Source organism: Carcharodon carcharias, chromosome 27 (assembly GCF_017639515.1).
Source record: "Carcharodon carcharias isolate sCarCar2 chromosome 27, sCarCar2.pri, whole genome shotgun sequence".
In the NCBI taxonomy this organism is placed as follows: Eukaryota; Metazoa; Chordata; class Chondrichthyes; order Lamniformes; family Lamnidae; genus Carcharodon; species Carcharodon carcharias.
In genome coordinates, this window is record NC_054493.1 from 11,833,401 (window position 1) to 11,852,051 (window position 18,651).

The window sequence follows — 18,651 nt, forward strand, 5'->3', positions numbered from 1 at the left end:
CTAATTGTTTTGGTTCAACGCCTTGTGAGGTAGTGTAGAAATAAATGGGCTTAATTTACAATGGAATTATATTTTTATTAATAGATGCTCAACTGCAATTTCGCCATTAGAACCAATGGAGACATTACAATGAATCCATTCAGCCAAATATCCCGATACAGATAAAATGTCCACTTTTAACAATAACCTATTGTAAATATCTGAGTCCATTCTGTTGGGGATGTGGAAGGTGGGGCGTGGATCCAGTCGCTACCACCACCAGGGAATCAACAGGCGGCGCCTGGAAACCCGCCCCCTTCTGCCGGGTATTTAAATGCCGCTCACTGGGACCGGAATCCAACAATCCGGGAGCTGGTTTGTTCACTGAGTTCTGGACAGATAGATTTTCCGCGAAGGACCAGAAGGATGAGGTCGGCGATTTCTCTCAGTTTGTTGCTGACTTTCTTATCCCGCGAGTAGTTTTTATTCTCCAAGTCTCTCATTGTTACTGTCTCAGTGTTAGTCTCTCTCTGGAATGTGACAGAGTCAGGAATCATTTCACCAGGATTAGTCCTCGGGGTTTTTGATATATTTTTTACAGGTGCCCAGTCGGATGTTGTGTTGACTCAGCCGGACGCAGAGACCGGGCGTCCCGGAGGCACCCTGAGACTGACCTGTAAAACCAGCGGCTTCAATCTTGGCAGTTACTACATGGGCTGGATCCGACAGGTTCCCGGACAGGGGCTGGAGTTGTTGATTTATTACCATACTTCATCCAGCAGCTACTTCGCTCCAGGAATTAAGAATCGATTTACTGCTTCCAAAGACACTTCAAGGAACATCTTCTCCTTGGACATGACGAGCCTGAAGACTGAAGACACCGCCATCTACTACTGTGCAAAACACTCACAGCGAGAGGAACCAGGGCTGGGCCTGAACAAAAACAGATCGAGAGGAACTCAACAACTTCCATCATAATCTGACGGTCAGCACTTGTTTTAAATGTAACATTAACTGTAATGATCAGGACCAGGCAACAAGCAGCTCCTGACATAAGTAGCACAGCAAATTTAACAGTAAAACTAGCAAATCAGTCGATGTAATGAGCTGAGCTTTTGGCTGTGTTGATATTTACTGTTAATTGTTTCTGCAATTACAGACCTGGAGATAATGTTCATTTTAATATATCTGATGCTTGGAAGAGGTCTCTTTTCGTTCAATTTTGTAAACTGCTGCATGAATTCTACTTCTAGATCAGAATTAAACGTCTATTTGAAGTGAATATTGAGAGGCAGCACTGAACAGAGAGTGTGTGCAGTTTTTGTGCGGGTGTATTTCACTGTGATACTACGGGGTATAACTGGGATGGCACAGCAGTTACTGTCAATACAAAAACCCCTCAGCACTAATTGTGTCTGCCTGGGTCAGTGCTCGCTTTTACAATCCTGCTATATTTACAGTGAAGTATTTTTTTATGTCCAGCACTGCCCAAAAAACATGGTTTAAGATGAAAAAGCCGTGAAAATTATTCATTCATCAGTTGTTGATTTCAATAACATGTTCCTGTGTTACTCTGTGAAATGTAAAACATGAGGGTCATTGATGAATAGCTAAACATATCGACAACGCAATTATAATTTCGTGAAGATTCAGCGTGACCTTACTTTACCTCTGACTTATGAATATTTAAAATAATGGTGGATCTCTGTCTTTTTCGTGCAGGGACAGTTATTGTATGGCACAGCCCAGAGAGTGTAACACTGTGATGCTAAGGACTACTGGGGACAAGGGACGGTGGTGACGGTGACTGCAGGTAAGAACCATGCACTTGTTTGGTAATTGTTTTAGTTGAGTCTTTGTTTTATATTTTTATCTATTTTTAAAATTCATTCATTCACTGAAATGTGGATTTGGTGGATTCTGTATTGAGAATGTTTTTACAATGTTTCATGTGATTCTGCTTAAATTGAATTATATAATTCCACTGTGTCTTGACAAAAAGTGCTGCTGAGGGATTCGGTCCCTGGTTGTTGTGATTTGGTGTTTATCTGCTGAGGATAATGTGTGGCCGGGCGACTTGAAATATCTCACGTTTGTAAAAACAGTTTGACGTTTCTGCAATGTTTAATCTCGGTGACATCTAATGGCTGCGGGTTTTACCATCTGTTGCACAAGGGTTTAAATAGGTTTGACATCAAACCCAATGTTAACAAAATATGCTTAAGTTTCAATATTAATTTATTGAACATGTTCCGCCTACTCACAATGCTGTTGATATTATTCCATATTTCTGTTTAGTTTAATTATTCATTTATTTAGTGACGAGCGGGTTGTCTGGATTCGATATTGAGATTTTCTTGCAATGTTACATTGGATTCTGTTGGAAGTGTTTGTACAATTGAGCTGCTTCTCCATGAAACGGGTTTCAGCCCCTCAGTGATGTGATTTGGTGTTTTTCTCCCGAGGAGATTGTGTGTCTGGGTGGCTTTGAATAAGTAGAATTTGTGAAACGGCTTGGCGGTTCTGCATTGTTTAAACTCGGTGATATTGAGCAGTTGCACGTTTTGTGATTGAATGGAAACAGTCTACGCGTTTGTATCTGCTTGAAGCGCGATTGTAGGCAGAAAACAGACAGGTTTCAGAAATGGGAAAAAAAGCGTTTAAAGATGTGTTAGAACATTTTGTCTTTATTTTAAGTGGTAATTGCAGATTAAACTAAACCATGGATTATGATCCTCATTCAGAACATAATACGTTACTGCAATCAGAAACTATACAATTAACTAGTTTTCAAGTTGTAGAGTAAAATTAATACAATTCAAACAATTATAATGTTGTAATATTTCTCCATATTGGCTGAACAGATTTCGTATTAACATAATTGATCATTAATCACCTTTCATAATTTTGTTGTGCACTGCGCACAATTAACATGATCGGGAAAGTTTTTAGGCTAGAAATATTTTGTGATTATGCATGAAACAATTTCAATAAGAATATACTGATTCTACAAATTTGGTCAATTTCACAAGGGATTTTGAATTATTTTTTATATCCCTGATAACGTTTGCATTGACTTAAAGAGGAGTTTGACATTTCAGTTTGGCAATATGTCTATCTGGTTATTACATTCTTTCTGTGCAGCCGTAACCATATTATTCCTTCAATGTTATTGGGATTTGGATAGCGAGACAATTGTCACTAATCTAATCTTAAACAGTTTTCTTGGGTTGGTGGGGGGTGAGCGGTGGAATTCGCTGGCAGTAAATGAATTGTTCTTACTTTTTTTTTGAACTGTAGGAAGGTGCAGACTGCATATGAATAGAGATTGACAAGTAAAAGCTTGAAATTAGAACAGATTAATTTAATTGCAAACATTAATGTGAGTTTTGAATTTAATAACAACATCCTGTCTCCCATAGCTGTGCTGTACACAGGATAGGATTATAGGAGAAGAACAGATTATATCTGAGATTCATGCTTAATTCTTATTAAATATTAAATTGAAGAACAAAATCTCGATTCAATTTGCTGATTATATTTCAGTGTCGCAGATGATCTGAATGAATTGTTCTCATCAAGTTTTATATTGATCAATTTGGATCTTCTTTCAATGAACAATATATGTAACAATTAAAGAATAGGGATTGTTATCTAGGAAGCAATTTTATTGATAATAAGTAACCGCCAGGAACATTTTCTTCCATATAGTTTGGAGTTAAGAAAAGTTTCCTTTAGCAAACAGATGATGTTACAGCTCATAGACACCTAATGCGATGTGACCCCGGCCAGATTTGAAAGTATTTCAAATATTCCACTGATAACTTCGCCCTGTGAATTACTCGATGAGAATAGATGGAATTTATGATTTCCCAATGCGTTCAGAAACACGCATAGCTTACAATATTGTTGGTTAAAACAGAGCAGTAGAAGTAAAAGCAAAATAGTAAATCGTGCTTAGATTTAAGTAAAATTGATACACTTGCCTGAATGTTACCATCTAGCAATTTGCAGTTTATTGTTTAACATTGTTTCAGTGTCAGGTTGATTTAAATAAACCCCAATTATTTCACTAAGCACCAGAGAGAAACAAAGTTTCAATTTTTGAAAACCATTTTTAATATTATAGAGTAGAAATCAGCTGACAAGAAAATGAATTGACAATAACAAGATAATTAGCTTACAATATAATATTAGTGATAATTAATTCAACATAAATGTGCTCCAACAATTAAATAGTATACTGGTCATTATAGTGAATGCAAAATCTCAGTGGAGAGAATTTTTAATTGTATCCAAAATTAATTTAGAAAAGAATATTTTTCTTACTCAGCTGTGCTCAGCTCGATAAGGTGTTTGGCCTCGATGTTTTTATTGGTTCTATTCATACCTAAAATCAAATCAAATCAGTGGGTAATCGGTTTTCAATGTGAATGTTTCCTGATTTGTTTCATTCTTACCCTGTCATTGAGTCTCTGTTAGGGACACCAAATTATCCTGAACCTGTAATTTTTGCTGTGCTCATTTTCAGGGTAACTTAAATCCTAAATTATTTGGAGATTTGAGACAGATCAGGGAGAATTAGATGGACTTAAAAGAGAATTTTGAAATGAAAATCAGATTAATTTCAAAGAAGTTATAGAATAATTGTAGTAAGTTGACCATTGATCAATTGGAATTAAGCAGCTTGAATGAAAGGGACAGATTGAACAGATTTATCTGCTGGGAACTCGATTGTTGCACCATTTGTGTCTGTTCTGTTTCTGTGCGCGTGGTCACTGTGCTGGGACTAGGAATCTTCCTGACTGGTTGTTAACCTTCTGCTTCACTCTCCTGTATTTCAAGAAGTGCAATTTGATTTATTTCTTCAAAAAACTTGTATCTGTGAGAAATGTGAAAGTTTGACTTTTTGACCAGACGCCTCAGAAATGAGATACCCAACCCATTGTGACAGTCAGAAAGGACAATTCAGAAACGACAGACAGACTGTCGAAGGAGATTTGGTCGATTTTAAACCAGTGATGTATCTGTCTTGGGAGTGTTCGGTTAGGCAATGCAGAGAGAGTTTTATCCTATTTTAATCCGTGCTGTAGCAGTCCTTGACCTATTTGGTTGGACAGTGTGGAGTAAGAAATTAGCCTGTAACTTATTTTTAATCCTGTCATAGGATGTTGGGGTCGCTGGCAAGGCCAGCATTTGTTGTCCATCCCTAATTATCCCTTGAGGAAGTGTTGAAATGCCGCCTCCTTGAATAGCTGCAGGTTCACTCACAGTGCTGTTAGGAAAGGAGTTCCAGGATTTTGACGTATTCACAGTGAAGGCACGATGATATAGTTCCAAGTCAGGATGGTGGGTGCCTTGGAGGGGAGCGTACAGGTGGCGGTGTTCCCAAGCACTGCTGCCCTTGTCCTTCTAGTTAGGAGAGGTTGCTGGGTTTTGAAGGTGCTGCTGAAGGAGCCTTGGCGAGTTGCTGCAGTGCATCCTGTATATGGTACAGACTGCAGTCACTGTGCGTCTGCGGGGGAGGGTGTGAATGTTTCAGGTAGTGGAAAATGTCGTATTTACTGTAACTCGTATTCAGTTTAGAGTTCTATGGTCATTATATAGCTATCATTACAAAGGTACTTTCGAAGGCTTGTTGCTTTGCTTTGTTTTGGGGGAACATGGAGAGGGGAGGGGGCATCCGTCAATTTGAACAGAGCTAATTTCCAAACTGCAATGATATAGATGACGGGGCAACTTCTCTATCACCAAGTGCTCTTGATTGAGAAATAACTGGTGGCCGAAATAATGGGGGAAGTCCTCTGCTCTTCCATTTTAATCCAATGAAAGGTACGTCATTCAGATGACATCAAAATGTTCTCTTTTAGTAATGAAATAGAGGCGGGAAAAGAGGTGTGGGTTTCTAAAGAGGAAACAGACAGATGAGGATCACCAAATGATGGAAATAATAAATGATCAAATGTAGTTGTGGGTTTTAGTTGGAATATATTTGGATATGTTTATAGTTATAGTCAAATTTCAAGTTGTTTGGTTACTTAATGATCACAAATCAGAGTCTAACTTGTTCAATCGGCCATTCTTTCCCAGCGACACCGTCTTCGCCCACTCTCTACAGCCTGATCTCCTCCTGTCAGCAACACCATCCCGACGGCTCCGTCACCTACGGCTGTTTGGCGATGGACTATTCCCCAGAAATCACCAGCCTGACCTGGAAGAAAGATGGGCAGCCGATCACCACTGGATTTCAGACTTACCCGTCGGTGAGAAACCAGAAGGGAACCTTCACCCTGAGCAGCCAATTAACCATCACCGAATCAGAGGGGGATTGCAGCAAAATCAACTGTGAGGTTCAACACAGCGGCTCAGACAAGAGCATTAGAATGCAATGTAAGTGTTGGGGAACCTGTGAGAAACAGAAAGGCTGTGATTAACCTGTATAGGGCCTTGGTTATAACGCATTTATAGTACTCTGCATAGTTCTGATCCCTGGAAAATCCAGGTTAGTGTCTATTAACGGAAAAAGCCTGTTAAAATATACGAACTCATTGTATCTGTTATCAATTTCTTCTGCAAGAAATGTTTAACCTTTGTTTTTTGAAGGCCCTGAAACCTTCCCTCCAACTGTTCTCCTCACCGTGAGTTCCCGGGAAGAAATCACAACCAACAAATTTGCAACCGCCGTCTGTTCAATCATCGATTTCCGTCCAAGTTCAATCACCGTGAAGTGGCTGAAGAATGGACAACCCATGGATTCAGGAATTGTCACCTCTCCCGCCTTTGAAGTGAACGGGAACTTCTCGGCGACCAGTCGGCTGAAAGTCTCCGCTGGGGAATGGTTCACCGACGCGGTCTATACCTGTCAGGTCACTCACGAAGGGGTCACCCAAAGTCGAAACGCCACTAAGTGTGGGGGTAAGAAATAAAAACGGAGGAAGCAATTGAGCATTCTGCTCTCCGATGTTAATCAAATCTGGAATGTATTAAAAGTGGTAACAGCTTCGGGATAGAGTGTTGGAAAGTGCATCCACCCTATTACAAAACAGCTTTCAGTACTGCATTCCAGGGCCCAGGAATGCTATATTTGTATTGGGACTGGGGCAACGCGGATTCACTAGAATGTTACCGGGGCTGAAGGACTTAAATTATGAGAACAATTTACACAGACCAAGCTGGTTTTGCATTGTGTAAAGAAGATTAAAGACGATAGTTAGAGGTTGATATATCGAAGATGATATATTCTCCTTTAGAGAGTGAAGACTGAATACTGCTGTCCTGATTCTGAATGTGAAACTTTGGTTGATTTTCATTTCTGTTTCACAGAACATTCCAACTGCAGCGATCCCACAAATACTCTACTGCCACCGCCAATAGAACAGGTCTTACTGGAGGCGACGGTGACATTAACCTGCATCGTTTCTAATGCCCCTTATGGAGTCCTCGTGTCCTGGACCCAAGAAAAGAAGCCTTTGAAATCAGAGATTGCCGTCCAACCGGGAGAGGATCACAACGGCGTGGTCAGCAACGTAAACATCTCGACACAAGCCTGGCTGAGTGGGGCTGAGTTCTACTGCGTGGTGAACCATCAGGATCTGCCGACTCCTTTAAGAAGTTCTATCCACAAGGAACCAGGTGAGCGGTGAGATTGAAGCAATAAGTGAGTCATTGTGTCTAAATCCACTGTGAGGGTCAATATTTAGTATTCAGTGCATTAAGGTCCACTCCGATTGGTAATTCCCCTAACTAAACACTCTGGGCCTGTAGACTTCAGGGGGGATATTGATAAGTAGACGAATGAACAATGAATTGAAGGCTGTGCTATTGGGTTTAGATGAAGTAAGGTAGGAGGAGCCTGGTGTGGAGCTTAAACACAGAACGGCCTGTTTCTGTGCTGTAACCTTTGAGAAACTTTCTAGTCTAACCCCATAAGTTCTTAGGGAAAATGATTGTGTCCACCTCTGCTCCGAGCTGGAAAACCGGACAGATCCCAAAGTGCTTTATTAATTAATTCATGGGATGTGGGCGTCACTGGCTCGGCCAGCGTTTATTGCCCATCACTAATAGCCATTGAGAAGGTGGTGATGAGCTGCCTTCTTGAACCGCTGCAGTCCATCTGGTGTGGGCACACCCACAGTGCTGTTAGGGAGGGAGTTCCAGGGTTTTGACTCAGCAATAGTGAAGGAACGGTGCTATATTTCCAAGAAGTAGATAATGAAAACATTTTATATTCATCACAAAACACATTTCTCTCACATCTAACCAGCCGTTTCATTGTCTCCGAAATTATCCAGTTTATTGACATTTATCGTACAATTTCTGCAGTTAAAGATCCGCGGGAACCGTCCGTGTCTGTCCTCCTGCCCTCGGCAGAAGATGTCTCCGCTCAGAGATTCATCTCCTTGAGCTGCTTAGTGAGAGGTTTCTCCCCGCGAGAGATCTTCGTCAAGTGGACCGTCAATGACAAGCCGGTGAATCCCGGAAACTACAAGAACACCGAGGTGGTGGCGGAGAACGGCAATCGCTCCTTCTTCATGTACAGCCTGTTATCCATTGCAGCGGAGGAGTGGGCCAGCGGCGCTTCTTACTCCTGTGTGGCGGGACATGAAGCGATCCCCTTGAAGATCATCAACAGAACGGTTGATAAATCCAGCGGTAAACCGAGTTTTGTGAACATTTCTCTTGCACTGATGGACACCGTTAATTCATGTCAATGAGAATCTCTCGGTTACATTTCAAACTTCAATAAAAAAATAATAAAGTCCTTTTCTCCAATCGTTATTTAAATTCGCAATCGCTTAGTTAATGGAATTTATTAAAAGTGGTAACAGCTTTGGGATAGAGCGTTGGAAAGTGCATCCACCCAATTTGTAAAACAGCTTTCAGTACTGCATTCCAGGGCCCAGGAATGGTATATTTGTATAGAGACTGAGGCAACACAGATTCATCAGAATGTTACTGGGGCTGATGGACTTAAATTATGAGAACAATTTACACAGACCAAGCTGGTTTTGCATTGTGTAAAGAAGATTAAAGATGATAGTTAGAGGTCGATGTGTCGAAGGTGATATATTCTTCTCCACTTTTGCTAATGTTAGACCTGTTCAGTTAAAATCGGATATTTACAGGACTCACACCCAAGTCTTGTACACCCAGTGCTCCCAGCTCATATACACCCTGGATTAGAGACAGAGTAAAACTCATTTATTACAGGATTCTGCAAAACAACTTCATCAGCTCTCCTCCCGCTGAGGAGAAATCTGTCAATTTCCCATTTCCAACAAACAATCACAGCGCATTTAGATCTGGGTGTTCCTGCTTCTCTTCTTGTCCATCCCTTTAAAATGGATGTCAGCTTTAAGCTGCTGCACCACACCCACTGGGAACTGAAGTGAGGGTCACACACAAACATGTCCCAACAATCCCCCATCAGGGAGAGGGGAAAGGGAAATTGTTAACCCACTGTCCCCTCTCTTCCCCAACAGGGAGAGGGGGAAGGGAAATTGTTAACCCACTGTACCCACACTTCTCCAACAGAGAGAGGGGGAAGGGAAATTATTAACCAACTGTACCCCCACTTTACCAACAAAGGGTGGGGGGAATTGGTCAGCCACTGTACGCCCACTTCACCAACAGAGAAGACTGAAAGGAAAATTGTTGTCCAATTTTACCTCCACTTGCTAAACAAAAAGACGAGGAAGGTCATTCGTTATCCCAGTGTGTCTCTACCTTCTCAGCAGACAGAACCAAGAGGGAAATTGCTTAGCCGACCACAGGGAGGGAAGCTATTAACTCACTGGGCTCTCAGTGCCCGAGCAGAGAATCTGGAAGGGAACAGGCCTCCACTGTAAGGACCCAGTTACCAATAGCACACGTCAGCTTCCAGCTTACTGGCCACAGGCCTTAACTTCCAACAAGCTGAAAATGTAAAATATATATTTATGCAACATTATTTTTAAAGTTTTAACACTCTTGTTCCTATTGACCTGATGCTAACATTGGTTTCTTATAATCTGAATCTAAACTGGTGATTGAATCCTCCCTGCGTTTTTCATGGTTCTTCCTTGAATTTGAGAGGTGTGCCGTTGAATTTTTGCATTCGTTCATCTGATATCACCTTGCATCTCACAGGAAACACAATTGTATACAGACCATTGAAAATATTCACCAAACGTTTCACCATCAGGGTCAGACTCGATCATTGGTACCCGGTGAAACTTGGAAAAATAATAAAAATACACACAGCTGACAAAAGTGGACACACACACATACCTAGGCACAGCCACTCACTCACAGATACCTAGGCACAGACATGCACACACACAGGCACACATCCACACACCCGCATGCACCCATACACACAAACACACACACAAACATGCACAGGCACACACACACACAATCACACACTTACACAAATACACACACACAATCACATACACAAACACATGGGCACAGATGCACAAACACACAGGCACACACACATGCGCACAATCACACAAGCACATACACATGCGCACAATCACACACAAACACACACACACAGACACAGACGCACACATATTAACAATCATGCACACGCAAATACGCACACACACTCACACACATATACACAATCACACACACACAAACAGATAAAACCAGACAAGCAGACTCATACGAGGGCATAAAGCACAAATGTAATTATTAGCATATACATTATCACATGATCTTAATGACAGAAATACAGACATAAAGACACATACTGTCAACCACAGTAAAACAAATGCATGGGCACACCTTAGCACATGCACACACATGAGCAGACGACACCCAGACACACAAACACAGAAGAACAAACTAACACATTAACAGACACACATGTCGACACAAACATACTCATACAGGCAAGAACACAAAAAGCACACGTTAGTACATATGAAAACATGAACACACATTGATACATTGTTCTTAATATCCATCAAGACACAAATGCACACATTAAACTCTCTCTCTCACACATACATACACACACGCTGTGACACAGACATTATTATGCTGACACACACGTGGAACACAAAAAGAAACATTAACACTCATATTAGCAGGCAATGACGCATAAACACACAGTCACACAGATAGTAATAAATGAACATAGACATCAACACATAAGCACACACAATAACACATTCATAATACACATGAGCAGAAAAACAAAATATACATACAGACGCAGACACTCCGATACACAAATCAGCACTTACTGGCGTATGAACACACACATTAACACTCATACACATATATGGACACACAAACAAAGAGTAATGCAAAGCACGAGATACTCTGCACACATACACAAAAACTAAAGCACAATACAGACGCCAGGGTATTGAAAAAATTATAATTCAAATGTACTTTTTTAACGGGCATATCCTCCAGCATAAAAACAAAAATTGCTGGAAAAACTCAGCAGGTCTGACAGCATTTGTGGAGAGAAAGACAGAGTTAACGTTTTGTGTCCGAATGACTCTTCTTCAAAACTATAGAGAAGTAAAAATGTGGTGAAATATATACTGTTTAAGTAGGGTGGGACAGGTGAAGCTGGATAGAAGGCCAGTGACAGGCGGAGGCAAAGGAGAGATTGCGAAAAATGTCATACACAAAAGGTCGAAGGGGTGTTGATGGTGGTGATACTGGTTAAAGGAGGTGCTAATGGTGACATTAAGGGGAGAAAGCAGGATGAGCAAGTGACAGGTGGCCCTAATGGGGTGTGGGAGAAAAGATCAAAATAGGCTAAAAGGTGGAGAAAAAACAATGAATGGAAATATATTTTTTAAATAATAATAATCTAAATGGGTGGGAAAAATATATAAAAAATATCCTCCGGCAATTACCTCGATTACATAATGACCGGATAAACACACTGAAACTGAGAAACTGATTTAAGTTAATGACGCACCAAACATTCACATCACAAATAAACAAACAAGATAGGAACTCATATCCGAGCTTTTAAAAAGCAACGTTCACTGTTTCCAAATAAGTAGCTCAGTGAATCTCTCTCGATGTCCATCATAATATTCCCGAATAATAGATTATACGAAATTGTTCGAAAATAAACTGATGCTGAAGAAAAGTTGCTACATTTTCCCTCATGGGCTGTACGAGGAATGTAAAGGTGAGATAGTTAGAGAGATAGGTTACTGAGATTCACGAACATAACAGTATATATACATTGAACATTAAATTAGAGAATACATTAATAACTTAGAAAAGAGTAAAGAGAATATTGAAAAAGATATCCTAGACTAATAAACAATCTAATTGTATTTCCTCGGCTATATCCTCGTAGATTCCAAAGATGGCATCTGGATTGAAGACTCTGAGGATGATAACGGCAACATCTGGACAACAGCTTCCACATTCATTATCCTGTTCTCCCTGAGCATTTTCTACAGCACTGCCGTCACTCTGGCGAAGGTGAGAAAATTCAATCCACTCACACTACAAACTGACAGAAGCGGTTTGAAAAATCTCTCAAAGTTTCATTGATTAAAATTATAACATAAATGTCCCAGATCATAAACATCTGCTTCATTATTTTATCCTTTTTTTCAGATCAAGTGATCGGTTGCATTTTGGACACCGTAGATTTTCCTCAGCTGTTTACTGAGATTTCTGTATTACAAATTTAAAACATGCTCTTTTGGTGCCTCCAAAAATGAAATACCTTCAGTTTATGTTTCCGAATCTGTAACTGAGACAATCATGGACGGTATTTCAATTTTTCTGTTTGAAATGTGCGACATAGTTATGACTGTATTGAAATTATGGCTTATAATTTCACTTTAATTTGAATTTCCTGTGTAAATAAGTAACTGCCCTCATTCCTCATTCACATGTATTACGTTCTCACTATTTTGAGCTCCTATTTCCTTTTCCTGGTGTCTGTTACTGTTGTACATATAGTTGGCAGCTCAGCGCTAATGTGCTCTGTTCTCAATGTGACTTTCAGTCGTTCTATTCATTTCAGTTCACTTTAAAATAAACTTTTCTGTCAAATGTTCTCTGAAAATTTTAATAAATCGCCAAGGTGAAACGAACTGGCTTTTGCAGAACTCCTTCCTCCAAGGCCCATCAACACTGCTCCATTTTCCCCATTACACGGTTTTCCCATCTTTCTCAGACAGGTATTTTTTACCAGCACTGTCTGGGATGTGTTTGAACCCAAGGCCCTTCAGTGAAAGAGCCACTGCGCCACCAAGCGACCAATCGGTGTTACTACATCTTTCCCTTTGCCTTTTTATGGCAAACCCCAGAGGCAGAATGATTGCAGAGCGAGGGGAACCTCGGTGATTTCACTCCTCCTCAGGTCTGTCACAGTCACAAGTTAGGTAATTGTAAACAGCAGGGATCTGCTTCATCAGAGGCCCATACAGGATACCATATGGAGGACAGAAGTTTCCTTTACACTGTCCCATCAAACACTCCCAGGGTCGGTGCAGCAGGGGTTAGATAGGGGGTAAAAGTTTTTTCTCTGTTTATCTTTTGATGAGATGTGGGTGTCGCTGGCAAATCCGCCCAGAACAGCCCGGTTTCCGAGGCAGTTTCAGAGGGCGATTAAGTGTCAGTCACATTGCTGTGGACCTGGAATCACATGTCGGCCAGGCCGGGTAAGGATGGCAGATTCCCTTCACTAAAGGACATTAGTGCAGCAGGTGGGTTTTTACAGTGATTGGTGATAGTTGTCATGGTCACCATCAACGAGGCTAGTTTTCAATTCCAGATTTTATTAATTGAATTCACATTCCAGCAGCTGCCATGTTGGGATTTGAACCCCAGCCCCCAGAGCATTCGCCTGATCTCTCTCTACCTTGTCCAATTAAACACTCTCAAGGCAGAGACGTCACAGTCCATCTTCTCAAGGCAATTAGGCATGGGTAATAAATGCTGGCCCAGACAGCCACGCCCACATCGCATAAATGAATAACAATAAATACATATATAAGACTGACAGGACTGTTGACACAAACCATGGGATAATTCCTAGAATCTAGGGCCGATCTGACACAGACACATTATCGAGCAGTAATCCTGCAAATTATTACCACAGTTTGGCTCTTTGTCAAGAATACCAGAGGGCACAAATCGTGGAAACTCCCAGACTCTGCTGCCTGCCTGACACAACAAACAACTAAATTCACTGAACATCACCCCAGGGATCCTCTCCCCCTGCTCCATTCCCTCTGATACCATCCTCCTGAACTCACTGAACATCACCCCAGGGATCCTCTCTCCCTGCTCCATTCCCTCTGATACCATCTCTCTGAACTCACTGAACATCACCCCAGGGATCCTCTCTCCCTGCTCCATTCCCTCCGATACCAGTTCTGATGCGAAGCTTCAACTCTTACTCCATTGATTCTGGCAGAGGCTGTTATGCCTTTTCAGTTTTTAATCAATAATAAAATAACTCTGTTTAAGTAGCATGGACATGCGCAAGGAACTCTCATTCCCACACCTCAAATCCAATGCAGGCCACGGCTGTAAAAGTTTTTTATTTTAAATTTATTCATGGGATGTGGACGTCGATGATTGGGCCAACATTTATTGCCCATCTCTATTTCAGAGTGCAATTACAAGTCAACCACATTGCTCTGGGTCTGGAGTCACATGTAGGCCAGACCAGGTAAGGATCACAGGTTTCCTTCCCTAAAGGACATCAGTGAACCAGATGGGATTTACCAGCAATGGTCCCTCATCGTCATTAGACTTTGAATTCCAGATTTTTATTGTATTCAAATTCCACCATCTGCCATGGTAGGAACCGAACCCGAGTCCCCAGAACATTATCATGAAAAGTAATTGACTGACATCAAGTTCCTCCACTTTCATGTCACTTCTTTTAACTCCTAATCTCCATTGCAGATATTTCCAGTTCTATTTAATACCCACTTAGAAATTTAACTCAGTTTCTCATTCCACTGATTGTGACGACTTACCTTGTATGTTATGTCCTGATAATGCCAGGAATTCGTGCTATAATAGAAACAGGGGGCGCTGAAGTTCACAACAGGCCTGGCAGCATCTGTGGAGACAGAAACAGAGTTCATGCTTCCAATCCATATGACTCTTCTTCAGAACTGAAGAGAGGTAGAAATGTGTTGGGTTTTCTGCTGCTGACGAGGTTGGGTGGAGCAGCTGGAGCAAAATAGAAGGTCAGAGATAGGTTGGAGGTCAGGAGAGAATAAATGACAAAAATGCCATGGAACACAACTCAAAGGGAACGGTAATGATAGTATTAACGACGAAAGCATGTGTTAATATGTTTTTAAAAAAAGGTCAGCACTGACTGGAGGGAAGGCGATGATATTTTCACAGGACTGAGACCCCATTCCAGGGACCACAGGTAATGCTCTGAGGACCCGCATTCGAATCCCACCATGGCAGATGGTGAAATTTGAACTCAATAAAAATATGGAAAGGAACCATTGTCAATTGTTGTAAAAATCTATCTGGTTCACTAATGCCCTTCAGAGAAGCAAATCTGCCGATATGTGACTCCAGACCCTCAGCAATGTGACTGACTCTGAAAGATACCCTCTGAACAAAGGCAATTAGGGATGGGCAATAAATGCTGGCCAAGCCAGGCCACATCCCATGAACAAATAAAAAGGAAGCAAATTGGTAGAATGTTTTAATAGCAGAAAAAGGGTCAGCGCTGTCTGAAAGCAAAACATGAGAACAAGATGCAGACAGGCACGTGGGGGGTAGGGGCTGCAGGGAAACGAAAATGGAGGAATAGTTCATTGTCTGAAGTTGTTGAACTCAATGTTGAGCTCAAAAATCTGGCGAGTGCTTAATGAGAAGATGAGGTGCTGTTCCTTTAGTTTGCGTTGGGCTTCACTGGAATATTGTAGAAGGCTCAGGACAGAAATGTGAGCATGAGAGCGAGATGGTGAATTCAAATGGCAAGTGACAGGCAGATCTGGGTCATGCTTGCGGAACGTGTGAAGGTGTTCTGCAAAGCGGACAGTCAGTCTGTGATTATTCTCCCCATTGTAGAGGAGACCACATTGGGAGCAGTGAATACAATAGCCTGAATTGTAAGAAGTGCTAAGAATGTTTGGGGCCTTGGACGGTGAGGAGGGAGGAGGTAAAGGGGCAGGTGTTACATCTCCTGTGATTGCAGGCAAGGTGCCATGGGAAGGGGATGAGTTCTTGGGCATGATAGACTTTTTCGAATCAGTAATTTGTTTCTGGTTGTGATATTTTGCACAACAGCGAGACCAGGAATCAAACCTGAGTGATGAGAATATCGAAGCCTAACCATTGGGTCACCAGGGTGGTTGTGAAACATCTTGGTTAGCGAATTCAGCTGTCAAACCAAATACTGGTAGTTTGAAAGCATCCAGGGCGAGTAGATTCTTTCTATTGCTGCTTCTACTTATATTACCGACACAGTTCTGCTTTGTGTCCTTTGGACACAAGGAAATGTTGTCCAAACTTTGCAAGTCCTGCTGTTATCTAGTAAGTTCCCAGGCAAATAGTTTTGTGAATATTTATTTCGAAGAAAATTAGATCAATTAGATCAAACATGTGCATAGCAGCCAAGCTGTTGGAAAGGAACAAATAGAAATTGATTCTGTGATTGCACATATCAAACTGGAACACACCATCGCAACGAGTGAATCCACTGTCAGTTTAGATGTTGCTCTGTGAAAATTTCAATCATCCTTGACTTTGTGGCATTTGGGCACTGAGTCAGTAAGCAATCTGGACTCAAGGAACATGCAAACATATGAACTCGGAGCAGGAATAGGCCACTCGGCCCTTCAAGCCTGCTTCGCCATTCAATAAGATCACGGCTGATCTGATTGTAACTTGCTGCTTACCCCGATAACCTTTCACCCCTTGTTGATCAAGAATCAATCTAGCTCTGCCTTTAAAAGATTCAAAGCTCAGCTTCCACCGCGTTTTGTAGAAGAGTTCCAAAGACTTACGACCCTTTGGGAGAAAAAATATTCTCCTCATCTCTGTCTTAAGTGAGCAACCCTTTATTGTTGAACAGTGGCACCTAGTTCTAGATTCTCCCACAAGTTTTGAAAGTTTGGTATGAAATTCGCTGCATAAATACATTTTTTGGTTCAAAAACTGTATCGGAATCTCGATTCCAACTCTTCATGTCATTGGATCAGGAAAAGTCCCACAAAAGGAAACATCTTCTCCACATCCACCCTGTCAAGGCCTCTCAGGACCTGAAAGATTTCGATCAAGTCGCTTCTTAGTCTTCTAAACTCCAGCGGATAGAAGCCTAGCCTATCCAGCCTTTCTTCATAAGACAAGGGCAATTAGGGATGGGAAATAAATGCTGGCCTAGGCAGCAACGCCCTCATCCCATGAAGAATATAAAAACAAAAGCCTGGCCATTCTTGGTATTAGTCCAGTAAACCTTCTCTGAACTCGTTCTAATGCATTTGCATCTTTCCTTAAATAAGGAAGCCAATACTCTGCACAATACTCCAGACATAGCCTCACCAGTGTCGTGCACAATTGAAGCATAACTTCCTTACTTCAATCCCCCTTACAATAATGATAACGTTCTATTAGCTTTCCTAATTATTTGTTGTGCCTAAATAGTTCAAATTTTTAAAATTTCTTTAGGTCCTTCTGAATAGCTTCGCACATCCCGAAACTCCACTCCATGTTGCATTTTTGTTACCCTGACCTGTCTAAATCTCTTTGCAGCCTATCTGTGTCCCCCCGACAGTTTACAGTTCCACTGCTTTTATCAGCTAAACTTTAATGGCAGGCACTAGCAAGGATGGACCTCACAACTCCTGGTTTACAATATCAATTTTTTAACCACTGAGCTATGCTAACGGCTCCAGTGGGTAGAGAAAGGCCAATCTCATTTTGCAACTTTTAAACCAACTATTATTCTCTGTACCATTTACCATAAAGATACATGACAAAAGTGAATAAAGTTTGCGATGGCATAAATGGGTTTACCCCCTCAGGGAACTGAATCACATTGACACACAGCGAGGAACACGCACAGACATAGACACCGATGGTGATAGAGGCGTAAGGAGAGGCAAACATCCAGAAAGAATGGATATCACCAAATTGTCTCTGCTTTTGTTACACCTCCGGCTGCAAATTTGGTGAATGCTTGCGGTTGAATGGAAATGAAAAAGACAGAGAAACGCTCAAAGGATTTTGAGTCAATTTAATTCATAATTAGTTCTGAAAATCAAGAGTAGTGAAAAATGTAGCCTGGTAGGATTTGAACTTGTATCAGGAAACTCCAGAAGATTTCAAGCCAATTCCCTTAACCACTCAGCCCTGTACACAAGGACCAGGTATCTGTTCATGGTCTGTACATGAAATCATACAATGGTTCAGCAGAGAATGAAGGCAGACAAGCCGACCTATTCCTACCTGCCCTGTAATTCCACCTGTGTCTCTTCGATCTTTCCATCAGATTAGAGCACTGCACACGTCCCGAGCGCACACTGAAGGATTTGGCTAAATTGGCTGAAAAGGTGAATCTTCTAAAAACTTGGCAGTGGTGGGATTCGAACCCATGCCTCCATAGAGACTGGAGCCTAAATCCAGCACCTTAAACCGCTCGGCCACACTAGCACACAAAAATACAAAAATGCCATTGCTTGACTGAAATGAAAAAAAAAT

The 18,651-nt window shown here is 41.4% G+C and overlaps 1 protein-coding gene, 1 non-coding gene and 1 gene segment (V, D, J or C); 2 read left to right on the top strand and 1 right to left on the bottom strand.

Annotated features, from left to right (window-relative positions):
• Positions 1-18,651, top strand: part of LOC121270240 (gastrula zinc finger protein XlCGF8.2DB-like) — a 236,152-nt gene that overhangs the window by 159,449 nt on the left and 58,052 nt on the right. The window lies entirely within an intron of this gene.
• On the top strand, positions 406-8,740 carry LOC121270251. The segment is given in 7 exon segments: positions 406-452; positions 579-937; positions 1,757-1,792; positions 6,070-6,369; positions 6,583-6,894; positions 7,303-7,611; positions 8,302-8,740. Coding segments are annotated over 7 exon segments (1,755 nt in total).
• trnal-uag lies at positions 18,522-18,603 on the bottom strand. The gene has a single exon. It is a non-coding gene; the product is annotated as a tRNA-Leu (tRNA).